This window comes from Polypterus senegalus, chromosome 14, assembly GCF_016835505.1.
Source record: "Polypterus senegalus isolate Bchr_013 chromosome 14, ASM1683550v1, whole genome shotgun sequence".
NCBI lineage: Eukaryota > Metazoa > Chordata > Cladistia > Polypteriformes > Polypteridae > Polypterus > Polypterus senegalus.
In genome coordinates this window covers 49,936,219-49,949,578 of record NC_053167.1, presented here as the reverse complement: position 1 = coordinate 49,949,578, position 13,360 = coordinate 49,936,219, and the positions used below count along the sequence as shown (strand labels likewise).

The 13,360-nt window shown below is 34.9% G+C and overlaps 1 protein-coding gene across 6 annotated transcripts in view; it reads right to left on the bottom strand.

The window, feature by feature from the left end:
* LOC120515066 (myelin transcription factor 1-like) overlaps window positions 1–13,360 on the bottom strand; it is a 60,997-nt gene that overhangs the window by 33,505 nt on the left and 14,132 nt on the right. For 5 of the 6 annotated variants that reach the window (XM_039735785.1, XM_039735787.1, XM_039735790.1 and 2 more), the window contains exons 3-9: window positions 11,576–11,630; window positions 9,970–10,021; window positions 6,002–6,064; window positions 4,610–4,869; window positions 2,706–3,695; window positions 2,075–2,209; window positions 1,261–1,351 (exon numbers count right to left, since the gene is read on the bottom strand). In XM_039735785.1, coding sequence (XP_039591719.1) covers window positions 1,261–1,351; window positions 2,075–2,209; window positions 2,706–3,695; window positions 4,610–4,869; window positions 6,002–6,064; window positions 9,970–10,021; window positions 11,576–11,630 — 1,646 coding nt within the window. The remainder of the gene's footprint in view (window positions 1–1,260; window positions 1,352–2,074; window positions 2,210–2,705; window positions 3,696–4,609; window positions 4,870–6,001; window positions 6,065–9,969; window positions 10,022–11,575; window positions 11,631–13,360) is intronic. The other variant, XM_039735786.1, reaches the window with a different exon arrangement.

The following is a 13,360-nucleotide window of genomic DNA, read 5'->3' as shown; positions in this document are numbered from 1 at the left end:
GTTGTCATTCCTCATAGATGCTGCTATTAAAGTAATAGATCCTTAAAACCTCTATACAGTACGAAAGTATGGTCTATTTCTTACATGAATGACAAAAACATGCCTGTATTTTTATTTAACATTGTCAAACCTATTGTTAATATTTATTCTGCACTGTGATATCTAACAATATGGTATCGCTGGATATCTGGCTTTAATTTGTGTCCTTGTAGGAGGTTCACTAGTAAGTTCGGTGTCTTATGCAAGGTGGGAGGATAGCCAGGGTACCCAGAGAAAAACTCACATAGACATTGACAGAACATGCAGATTGATAGATGAGGCAGCAGTGCTTGCAATATTCATCAGGTAAAATGGGTGGATTATCACAAACGGCTAAACAGCTCTCTTATCATTAACCAAGCCAGAAAGTCTTGTGTGGTTTTTGAGGGAATTGTTGTTTGATATATTTTGTAAATTCTTAATTTGGGGACAAATAAAAGTTTTCTATCTGTCTATCCATCTATCCATCCAACCATCCATCCATCTATCGAGCCAGAGTCCTATGAATGTTGCTGTCCTAAGGTTCAAGTGATAACGTCAATTAAATAATTATGAATAACACATTGTACCTCAGAGAACTCTACTGGTCTGTAACTAGCATTGTTGTAGTGGATGTTACATTAGCAGAAGGAGCTGTCTGGAGGATGTGATAAAAGTTGTTTACTGCACAATAAACCTTGTGCACATTGGTTAGTGAGGGTAAGGGGGGGAGAAATGGTTTCAGAAATAATGGGTCGAAGCATTCTGCGACAATGCAATACTGTTCTGTGTTTAAGAAGTTCCAAAATAATCACAGGAACTGCAGAATTTATAATAAACAAAAAGATTCATTATTAAGGCAACAGCAGATATATAACACAACAAAGAGTAAACCACCAATAAGCCCATTGTGAATGTCTTCCTTATAAGATATTGTATATGTTTTCTGTCTGGAGGCAGGTGGCCTGTCATTTTGTCCCATCCATCAATATATCTATTTACAAAACCCTTTCAATCCAATTTTGTGGTCAGTCCTTGGCCTGCACATTTACAAGACAGCCAGAACTGCACCAGTGCTGCCACCATGCACACAGATTAGATCCCTATTATTTCCTTTCGAGGTGCTTCCTGCTGTGTGCCAGTGAGTCATGGGAATCACCAATTCTAAGACTTTTTGTAGTTTGGATTAAATCTCTACCTTCTGGGCTCAGTTTTCTGTTGCCTTAAATAATCTAATTTTACCTTCGGTGAGTATTTCGATTGCTGTTGACATGACCTTGACCAGTGCATCCTGGGGTTGGACACTTGAGGACATTCTCATGCATTGCAAGGACTGTAGATACATAAAGTAGATCAAACATCATTCATTAGAATTATTAAAGGTAAAAAAACATTTTTGAAAGCTTACAAAATTCAATCAGCGCTTGAATAAATCTTTACACCATATGATAACATATAGAATCACTCCTCTTTAAACACATATCTCTTCTTCACATTTTCACAAAAAGCTACAAATGTTAGCATATAAAATAGACTGTACTTTTATCTTAATTATTTTTTTCTATATCTTTTCCTGTTTGATATGGCTAGCACTTCTTTGTTGCAAACACAAGAACAATACTTCATGAAGCTGTCAGCATTTGGTACAATAATGCTGAAGTCACTGCAGCCCAATGGTAAGAAAGCTTTCCCGTAAATATAGAGAATAATACATGGACATCTGTGTCAAATGAGAATTTACTGTACACTTAGGGTTGGGATGCTTAGATAATTATGTGACATCCTACCTCTTGGATGTGCAGTAAATTTTCAAATCACACAGCAGCCTGACCTTATTATTCTTTGTATAATGTTGACTGCAAACATAAATTTTCAGCTCTCCCACTAAAACGAAAATACTGAGAATGTTTTGTGATTGTGTATAATCTTAAAAGCTAAGACTTCTGAAGATAAATGATACTCAGAGTGGACAAATTCTGATTATAACACTTTATTATTAAAAAGCAGAATCTAAAGAGCATTACAAAAATAAAGACCTAACTGAAAAAAAACTCACTTTCTGGGGGTATTCTGTCCTTGTGTGGACAACCAGATAAACTGCGATGATGAGGGTATAATCCAGTCACGTGTCCTGTGCCATCACATCCTGGTGTGGGACATTTCACCTCTTTCTTTTCTGGCCTCGAAGGGTCTGCATGTAGAGAAGGTTGACGGATTTAGCAAAAAATACTTTAAATGATCATTATGCAGATATACCGGAACTAACCTAGTTTTTCACGATTCTCTCTATACTAAGTTTATACAAGAGACAAAGCTATCACTCTTACATCACTGTCTAACAGTACAAAACACTGAAATAATTATTATTTTTTTAAAGCTCATGCATTTTAAAAATCTAATTTCCCTACAATCTGAAATGAAAAGTTTACAGGTTGCACCCAAGCCTTTGCTCCCCTGTGGGATTAGTGGAACCTCTACCATTTTAGCTCAGTATACTTCTTATTTTAAATTACTACCATATTCCACAATTACTAAAGAAATACAAGAGATATTTAATGTTTATAGTCTGTTACATTAATTATTGTGCTTCCTAATGAATCTAACTCTAACAGCATTTTTACCTCCTTCAGTTATTGTGACAAAGCTAAAACCAATAATGACCATGAGCTGTGCAAAGTTAAATTTACCTTTGCTGAAATAGCTCTTTCTTATAGTATCTAGAGGTTTTCCTGGCCTGTCTTCAGAGTGCATGTAACGCAGTTGCTCTCCTGGAAGTTTGCCTGCATCTCGCATCATTTTAACCTGCTCTGCTTTGAGTGCGATTGCTTGTTCTAACAAGCCAAGGTTTCCTCGTGTCATGTCATACATCTCTGACTCATCAGTGACTGCAGATTTCTGAGAAAGAGTGTCGTCATCGTCTTCCTCATCTTCCTCCTCCTCCTCGTCCTCTTCATCTTTGTCTGACTCCTCTGATCGTACCTCAATCACCACTGAAGAGACTGTTTTTGGACAGGAATAATCCTCCAGCTGTGTGTCTTGTACTAGTTCTGTGGTTGTTAGAGAACCCTCTGGTGGTGTCACTTCTCCCTCTTCGTGTTCTTCATCTTCATCCTCCTCTTCATCATCCTCCTCCTCATCATCATCCTCTTCATCTTCTAGTGTTTCTTCACAATGTATTTCAGAAGGGCCCTTTGGCTCTTCCTTCACAGTATGAAATCGCTTGTACTCCCCACTGAAATACTGGTGGTCTGTGTTGTCTTTCTGCTTGACATATATTTTATCAGCTTCTATACTTTGAGACTCTTTTTCTGAGTTCAGCTTGTCTTCTATAGTCCTATTGTCATTTTTGGCAACATCAACAATAACTCTGGTCTCAGAGGTTTCTTCACTACTGCACTCATCATCATCTGCGGCTTTTACTTGTTCCTGATTTGCAGCTTCACTACTCTGCACAGTGTTCTCAGATTCACATTCTATCTCCAGTTCATTCCTGCCAAGGGATATCTGTGCAGTTTCAACAGTATTTTCTGTTATTTGACCCAAGTTGAGTAGGGAACTAGCTACCATTTCATGGTAGCTGCTGTAATCCTCTCTCTGATTGTTACAAATTAGGTTTTTGGAAGAGTCTCTTTCTTGCGATTGTCCATCATGTGAAGACTCAGATGCCATACATTCTTCTGTACAAAACAAGCAAATAATAACTTTTAAGTTTAAAGACATGTTTTTACTTCATGTTAAAATATAATAACCTGTGCTACTTGATCTTTCTTCCATAACTTATTGCACAGAGCACACAGATCATATAATTATCCTTACTTAAAATACTGAATACCTATGTTATCCCTGTCTATCAGGTTTCACTTCTAACAATAATACAAGGAACGATTCTGGCTGCACAGAGGAGAAAGTGCAACAGTAGGTTCTTTACGTAACATCAGACCTATCCCAAGAGATAAGTGCCACAAGGGAATTCAAATGTTACAAGCTCCATCATCACTGATCATGTCACAATGGCTTACACAAAAATAACATCTTAACAGAAAAGGAAGGGAAGTAATATTAATTGATTTTAAGCAGATTAATACACTGCAGTTTGTTAAAACATTTTTTCATGCCACAGGTGAAAAAAAAAACCACTTGATAGATGAAAAGAACACGCCAATGTCTAAATGAAGAAAAAAGCAAATTTTCATCTGTACAGAATTAGACATGGGACTAAGTACAATCACTCTTCCAGTTTGTATTTATTTGAGCGATCTCTAGCTAGATTCTTACAAGCCAAAATTAATCAGCATTATCTAACATTATCATAAACATTTAATAATGATGTGCACAAACATCCATCCATCCATTATCCAACCCGCTATATCCTAACTACAGGGTCACTGGGGTCTGCTGGAGCCAATCCAAGGCAGGAAACCAACCCCGAGCAGGGCACCAGCCCACACAAACATTATGTAACCAATAAATACAATCAAATGTGTTATTTCAATTTGTAAAAATTAAATTGCAATTAAATTTCTAAGAAATACTATATATAATTCAAATGCTCTAAGGATGTTTTTAATGCTGGGTGTGTGGAATGATTTACCTTGAGCAGGCTCGATTTCATACTGCCTTTGCTCGATAAGGCCCTTATCCATTGTTTCTTCTTGTTCTTCATCTAAAGTTTCTTCAGATTCTTCAGCTGTTGAGTCATCCTTGGCCTCTGTCTCATCACTGCCATCACTGTCCACATTATACCCTTCATCCAGTGCTAGTTTAAGAGGGTGAGATTTCCTTTTTGACATGGGTTGCTCAGAGTCTAGATCTTGGTGTTTCCTTTTCTTAGCCAACGGGCAGCTCTGTAAACTAAATATTAAGATACACACAAAAGACCTTTGTTAGTAATGTATAATCCATCCATCCACTTTTTGAACCTACGCATACATTGCAGAGTTGCAGGTAATCATAGTCTACTGCAGGAAGATGGTAGTTCACTTTCGAATGTGCCTACACACACACAAACAAACACTCTCATGAAGCACATGAGATCTCACATGGATGGCGTTACCAATTCAGCTGACACAAAGTCCTAGCGTTATGGTAATAAATAATCCTGAAGAAGACTCATGCAAACTTGAAGGGTGAATTAAAAACTCCAAACACTAAGCACTATACTACCACTCTAAAAAAGGGAGCTAAAAGAAGATACTTTTGATGTTAATCATTAGGAATAACAGGGAGATATCATCAATGAGATCTTCACCTACATATAACATATACACCCAAGGAACAGTTAGGAATCCAAAGTAAATGGAAATTAACTTTATAAAATGCTGAAAAGAAATGCATACTGATCAGAACAGCTAAAATAATGATAACTGTATTTAGCAAGTAAAATTTGCCTTGCCAGAATCAAAGAACAAATGAAAGTGAAAGTACAGCCTATATGAAGGGAGGAGTGGCAAAGCAAGCACTAAATTAAGAGAGTGCTGCATGACATGACGTACTTTCCCCGTGCCTCGGTCATATCTGGCGTGGTAGCTCTCTTGAGCCTATCTATTGTCACATTGGTGAATTAAAATTGAAATATGACCCCAGAATCATTGCAGGATACACAGATAATTCCACAAAATGTACAAGCTCATACAGAATGAATGACAGCTCAGCTTTCAACCTGTAGGGGGACAATTTCTGTTTTCAGACATGGAATCAAGCCTTTCGTTTTTGGGTGCATTTAAAATACTTTTTTTTTTTTTAACTTTCATTTCCAAGGGCTGATCTGTTCCATAATCTCGGCTAAAGCTTAGTTATTTTCTATTAAATTTAACCTACTACTACTTAACCTATTTAATTTATATAAGTATGAAAATTAATGGTTATATAATAATCAGTATTTTATTTTTTACAAGCAATCGAATGAATGTTTTCACTAACATGTATTGTGATATTCTTTCTTTCTTTCTTGTTTTCAATTTTCTAAAAAAAACAAAAAGCATACCTTCTGTGTCTTGCATATTTCCCACTGACATGACCTGAGCCATTACATCCAGGGGTTGGGCAGCTGCAGAAAGTCAGAAACAATAATTTAAGAAATAAAAAACCTGCTGTGTTTAAAATACTGTAGTTAACTTTTTAACATATTAGCTATGTACTGCCAGGATAATCCCTGGGCTGCATGAACAAATGAAATTACTAAATTTATACTTGATGCTATCTGAATTTATAGACTTGCATGCTATAATTGTAATTATTTTTAAGCTTGTTTTACCATGAAGATACAGTATTTTTTTCTCTACAGGTCTTCCATGACAATAAATAAGCATAAGAAAATGGGTGTCTTTCCCTAAATAAACAAGAAAAGTACCTGCTCAATTACTATTTTTTATACTGTACTAATTTAAATCTCTTGTCCTTTTTTAGTGCTGAACTGCACTATATATTCAGGAAGATATATACATTAGCATAGATGGTAATTAAAATGAGTTTTTAATGTTCACCAGTGTTTCTTATACTGTGTTTAAGGCATAGTGAATTAGGGAAAAAACTCAACTAAAACACACTAATCAGCACTGTTCTCAACACTGATTTCATATTTAAAAAATTGCAGTGTGTTGAAGCAAACCATTGTGAAGCTGCTCTATTGCTAATGGGGCAGCATATAATCATATCCCAAACTGCTGTCTGGAAAGCAGGCAGTGTGTAATGGCAGCACAGTTGACATTAATAGCAATCAGCACGCTGGCAGTAGTACATACATGATTTTAGTCAGAAGTACGTGACAACATTCTGAGCAAGTCCCTCAGTCTGCATTAGCTTCATCTGAAGAACTATATATAGAGTAAAATGTAATATTGTAAATTTGGCAAATAAATAAAAATATTAATACAATAAATTGACCCTGGCAGTAAGTGAAATCAGTTTCGAGACTGTAAGATGGGAGTTCATTTTCGTTAACTCAGTGGATAGCTGAATGAAAGTATGAATACATGTCTGTGTCCACTGGGCAGTGCGGGTATGCAGTTAGTGACCATATTGATAATTTTGAATGATTCTTTTTTGGAGTCATTTCTACCTGTACTTCTCAACAAACTAAACTGTAATTTTTCAGTGATATCCCAAGTCAATCATCACGACTTCCAAAGCTCATCCAGCCAAAATCAGACATAAGAAGTAATGTGCAGTGCTAGTAGCCTTATAACCCATGAAACCATTTTACACGGCCAATAGATCAAGCTGATAATTGACTTATAATGACCAGTCTATTCTCTTATACAATCTTCACTATTAACAAAATTATTATAATTCCGCCAAATTGTGAGATGAACCCAAATCACGATTGCTTGTACTGCAACATTTGAATATTGAATTACAATTACTCATAATTCAGCTTAAATTCATAACACATTACTTCAAATATAGCTAGAAGCATTTCTTTTAAATAAATAATGAATGCATACATGTATCAAATAAACATGAATTTAAAACAGATTATGTTAAACACAGCGACAATATTAATATCACCATTAATGCAATGAATGCAAGACAAAACAAAAAAAACACATTAATACATACATACTGTACATACGTAAATGAGGATATTTATGAAAAATATGTTAATTGTATAAAGATATTTAAACAAAAGCATAAAACACAGTTCAATAATATCAAACATGAGAATTTTGAAATATAGCAGCTACTTGACTCTCTTCACTGTATTAGCACATTAAATCATTTGAAATAACATTTATGACAACTGTATGTCCTTTATGATGGTAAAACAAGTGAAAGGTGCCATACCATATAAAGAAGGACTGAAGTAGCTTGTTACTGATTACACTTTATTTAGCCTTTTCAGTTCAAAATAGTATTAAAACCTCTGCTTCAGACTGAATTAGTTCTTATAAACTGTACTTCTTAATATAAAACTGGACCTTCCACCTGCTCAATTCCAGTTTGTAAACTTGATCCTCTAACTGCACCTGTCTACATATACTAACACAGGAGAGCGCGTTCACTTTTCTGTAACCAGACAGCATGCTGCCATCACCATAGCCCCATCACTTGCCTAGCTGGCTTACAGGTGGCCTAGCCACAGGCAGACTGTGATCTCGGGTTGATGTCCTGAGGACAGGTGCCCGCTCTAGCATGGCATGCTTTAAAAGGTTACAACATGTCCTTAACTGGGTTGCTGCACCACCATCTCGGAGAACTGCACACTTTCACAATGTTTCATGCATCTTTAAATCCATCTTGCATTTCTTTTTTTCCAGAAACCGTTTTTACGTTAATGTGCAATTCCTCCAAATAACAAATCCCAATTGCATTTTTAGATTCACTAGATGAGGCACCTGGTTATTAATCGTGAAATGAAACAAAAGCAAAGGCTGTGCCATTAGAATGTTAAGAATTTTTTCTAATTTTTAAAATATGTGTTACCTAAATTGTTCTTTACAAAAGAAAATAAATTACAAAGTGGCATTAAGTTTCAATGACTTTATTAAAAATAATTGACACAAAATGTGGCGAAATTGTAGACAAATCACTACATGGATCGCTTCCATTTCTTATTCCACTGAAACAAAACACGGTCTAAACTATTTCAACATTCTTTATTTTATATAGCACCTTTCATGGCAAAGAGCTTTGCATGTGTAATAAAAGGTATTTCAGTTTAGTGTCAGTAGTTGAGACAGAGTTGTGATGTCAATGTGCGTTCTTGTGGTCTTAAGCCCAACGTCTGAGGCCTCACCACTCAAGGGGCAGCAGAGACAAGAGAGACGTTCTTTAAAGAGCAGGTTAAGAAATTAGTAAATGGGACTCTGTGACTCACCCTCACAGAGTAGTTTTCTCCCATTTTATTTGAAAACTGAACAAATTCTGTTCATACCTGAAATGCTGTAAATGCTACTACTTAGCAAACATAAAGTGGACAATGCTGTAAATGTTCATATACTCTATAGTACAATGAGGGATGGCAGTTTTAGCTCAAATTAAAGCATGAGGCTCACCATCAACAAAGTTTATGTCTTATTGTCTTAGCATTAAAAATTAAAACTTATTACATGACAAATGATTTATAAAAATTCAAGAAAAATTTCCAACCTTAGTAAACCGTAAGAGTTATGAGAAACACAACCTAAATCAAATTAGACAAAAAGAATGAGAAAAATACATCCTACATCCTGAATTTCCTCGCTGCTTTAGCATTTTGACAGTCTATTTAGGTCAATTGTAAGCACCCGCTTTCCATGTGGTGACTCAGAATCTTATGCCTCTTTCATTATGAATCTCTGCTTTCCTTTATTAATTGTATTTTGTTAAAAGCTTTGCATTATGATGTATGTTTATTTTTATTTTTCTTAGAATCCAGCATTATTTCCATAAAATGATGCAATGCTGTTTTATATTTTATTAAATCTACTCTCGGTATAATAACTGAGATAATGTAGATTTTTTTTTAAAGACACAGGTAGTCAGGTTGCTGATATTTAAGTAAAGAAGAGTCGTCATTTATGTGCTATGTATTGTGATATAACTGCTAAAATGCAGTAACCCTATAATTACTCCATGGGTGAATGTGAAAGGTTAAGATACAATAAGAAGGAAAAATATGGCAGTGTTTGAAAACTATTTTTGTTCTTGAAAAAAATGTTTTTCTTGTATATTATGATCACTTAACATGAATGTTTCTTAATAAGCATCACATCACTTCTGCACTAATTACATCTTTTATCTGCTGAATATAAACACGTGTGGTTGTTCAGAGATTTTTCTGAGAGCAAAAATGCTAAAATGTTCAGTCCTTTCTGACTGTTTCTCTATTTGTGGTTTAAAATATTTTACTTTTTTTTATAATGGTAATCTAGGTTCATGCTTAGCCTGCAATATATCCCAAGCGTTCAAATAGTTCTGCTGCAATTGCTGTGGTAATACGTTTCATTTAACTACATAAATACTTTTTTTTACCTCAGTTCTTGTCCTGTGAGTTCTGTAGGCACTGAAAGATCGTATAAAATATCAGGAGATAAAAAGAAAATACAGAAATGTAAATACATTGACAACAAAGCTTTTCACAAATAAACACTGTTGACATAAGTGCAGTAAACTCTCCTGTCATCTGTCTTTGTTTCCCAACTGTCTTTGCATTGTCCTTGCTTCATCACTCAGTCCCACATTTAATTTAGTACCTACAGTATATATTTTAAACCATAGCTATTGCATTGTTCAGAATTGTAAAGTATATGATGGCATGTACTTCACATACTGTACTGAGCTAGCAGACAAAAGTTTATTCATGAGATAAAAGGTACTTGTAAAACTCTAAAGAAACATTGATGGCTTGACAGGTAGATACTTCTTACGATAACAAAAAAGTGTAATGTGCTTGATATAGTGTACATCCCTGAAAAAAGTAATTGCATGTGTCAATACACTCTTAAAAATAACAGTTCTCTAATGGCCTTTTGTGATTCCTCATGGATCTGTTGTTTGACAAAGCACCATTTCATTCTGGGAAAGGTTTTTTAAATATGAAGTTGGTTCTTTGTGCTTTGAAAAACTACCTAATAAGTAGGAAATAAAATCTTTAGTGTATGGTAGGCTACCTATCAGGACAGTAACAGATGAAGAAAACCTGCACTTGTGTTACTGTATGCAGCAACATCCTTTTAAGATCAGGATCCATTGGAATATGGAGCCTGTTAGAGATCTAAGAAAATAAAAGTTCTTTCTGGAACCAAAATTGTTTCCCCTATGGCATCACTCTGAAGAACCACCCTGGCACCTTTATTTTTAAGAGTGAATGTTGGCATCTTCAGGAACAATACAACTGTATTACAGTCCGTTTAAGTGTATTAAGTGCTATGCATTAAGGTGTGGCAGATCCAATCATCTATTGTGTTTTTTTCCTAAAGATTTTAAAGTTTTAAAAATAAAATAAATGCACTAGGACAAATCTGTATTTGCTAACATTCTGGAACATTGACAATATAGTAACCCTCCAGTTTCACAAATTTGAACATTAGAGTAAAATCTGACATATTTCAAATGAGATCAAATAAGTTATTAGCAAATGATACTTTAGGTTAAAAAGTGGGAGAAAAAGATCTGAAAATACGCATTTTCATTTACTTAAACAGAAGAATAGTACAGTTTGCATAAAATCACATGAATACAGTATGGCACTTCTTCAACAAGGAGTTAAAATAGTTTTTCGGATATGTATTGTTTTTTTATTAGTTTAGTAATTATACAGTTAAAAAAGACATACAGTAAAGAATTCAGTTCTTGTATGCTAGCTAGTAAAACTGGAAAGCTTGTTTACAGAGCTGTAGCAAACAATGAAATACAGCACAACCATTAAAGAACGGTTCACATTGGAAATCAGCAGATTTACACTAGGCATTGCAAATGATTTTCAATGAATTCTTGTTTTACTGTTTGCAAAATTCAGATAGGTGTTTAATGCACCTTATTATTATTATCATTTTTACAACATTCAAGTTTGCTCACGTACTGGTATGTATTACTGACTAAACACAGTTTATGAACACAAGTAGTTTTGTTTACTCACCTCTAATTCCCTTTGACCGGGTTCGTGTTCTTTTGTCATCACTGTCTAAACTCATCTGTAGGAAAAAACAAAACAAATCAAGCATTTAAAAGTATTTGTCTCTCCAAGTAGCAGCTGTGAAATGAATCTGACCTTGTGCTCAAGAGGTTTAGGGACACAGATCTGATCACTTCAGGCTGCAAAATGTTAACTTTTTAATGAATGCTGTTTTATTTGAATGCACTTTCTTCTGCCACCACAGCAGTGATCTTGTTTCTCAAGTCAAACTTGATGTAAAACAAAAATGTTACAAACAAGTAAGTAGAGACTGCCTTCTGTCCTGCTTACAATTTGTTTGCACCTAGGGTTTTGAATAACAAAGAGACTTGGAATGATACTTACTACATTTGCCATTTTTTAAATGCTTTCCTAGTTTTAGTCCTTTAAATACGGAGAGCATCTTTACAAATTTCGGCTTTTTTTCATGGCTGAAATATTTAACGGTATGAACTAAAAAAGCTTATACTTAAAGACCATTAAAATGTATAACATGGTAAGTTATTAATGATTGGTTATTTTATATATAATACCGTTAATGCTACTTCTTTTCTCAGTAGCTGCAGTGACATGTATAAAACTGAGAATAAAAAATGTTGTTTATCTGTCTTTGCATAATTCCTGCTGCAATGAATATGTCTTAATTATACACAGCATTGTTTTTCTTTGCCAGGTTTTTACATCAGTGACAACTTGATATTCTAACTGGAAAAAACATGCATTTCTCCATTTTTACATCCTTCACCATTATTATTCAGATACAAATATAATTCTTTCTTGACTCATTACGGTAACAACAAAGAAAATCCCCATTTGAAATTTTTTTACTTCATGATCAATGCCTGCTGTTTTGCGTTTTTTCCCCATTTGAATCATAAAATGGCCTCAACGGAAAGAATCACCTTGATAAAGGCCAATGCTTGCATAATAAATTTCACTGTTTATAAATATTTTATATGTTCATGCATTTCTGTAATTTATTGCACCTGAACCCAATAGGTGATCTCAGAGAGCACAGTGAGCTTAGGCTTGTGCAATCACTGCATTACTGCTTTCACACTCTCAAATATAATAGAAAAAAGAATTACTATAATTCCTAATTTCAAGCATGGTGCCCTGGTGGAGCCACAGCTTACATTTATGCACAAAGGAGCAGGTGTCACAGAACGCCTCAATTCCATTTATTATGCTTTTAAAATTACCACACTCTAAGCTATCTGATGCTTTTTACACAATAAGGCTATTAGTTCTGATTACTAGGGACCCCACGTTCATCTAAAGCCATGCACTTAGAGGTTTTGTTCACATTTGGAGTGAAGTTGGCAGGAACATAGTTGATTTAAGCAGAGCTGTTTTGGCAATTGTCACTTCCTGCAGATAAATTATTTTAAAAAGAGAGCTACATAAAAGTGCTGTGTGTTCAGTTCTGCTTTGAGTGACTCTGTGTACAGGTGCAGTGTACTCACTTCAAATAGGACTTTTGATCAGTTTAGATGAATGTTAATATGGACAACAAGCAGCCTTTGTATCCAGTACTGCAGGCTTTTAGAAGCAATCTACTTCTTCTAATAGTCTGTGTAATGAAAAGTTGTGGGAATGAAAGACATAGGACCTGCTATTGAACTAAATTTAACCATACTGTCTGCAAATACAGCAATGGCACCAACTGAAAAGAAAGACTAGAAATTTTGTCTTGATAAAATACATGTTGCTTGTTACAGAATGAGTGCTGTATATCGGTCCAGTTTT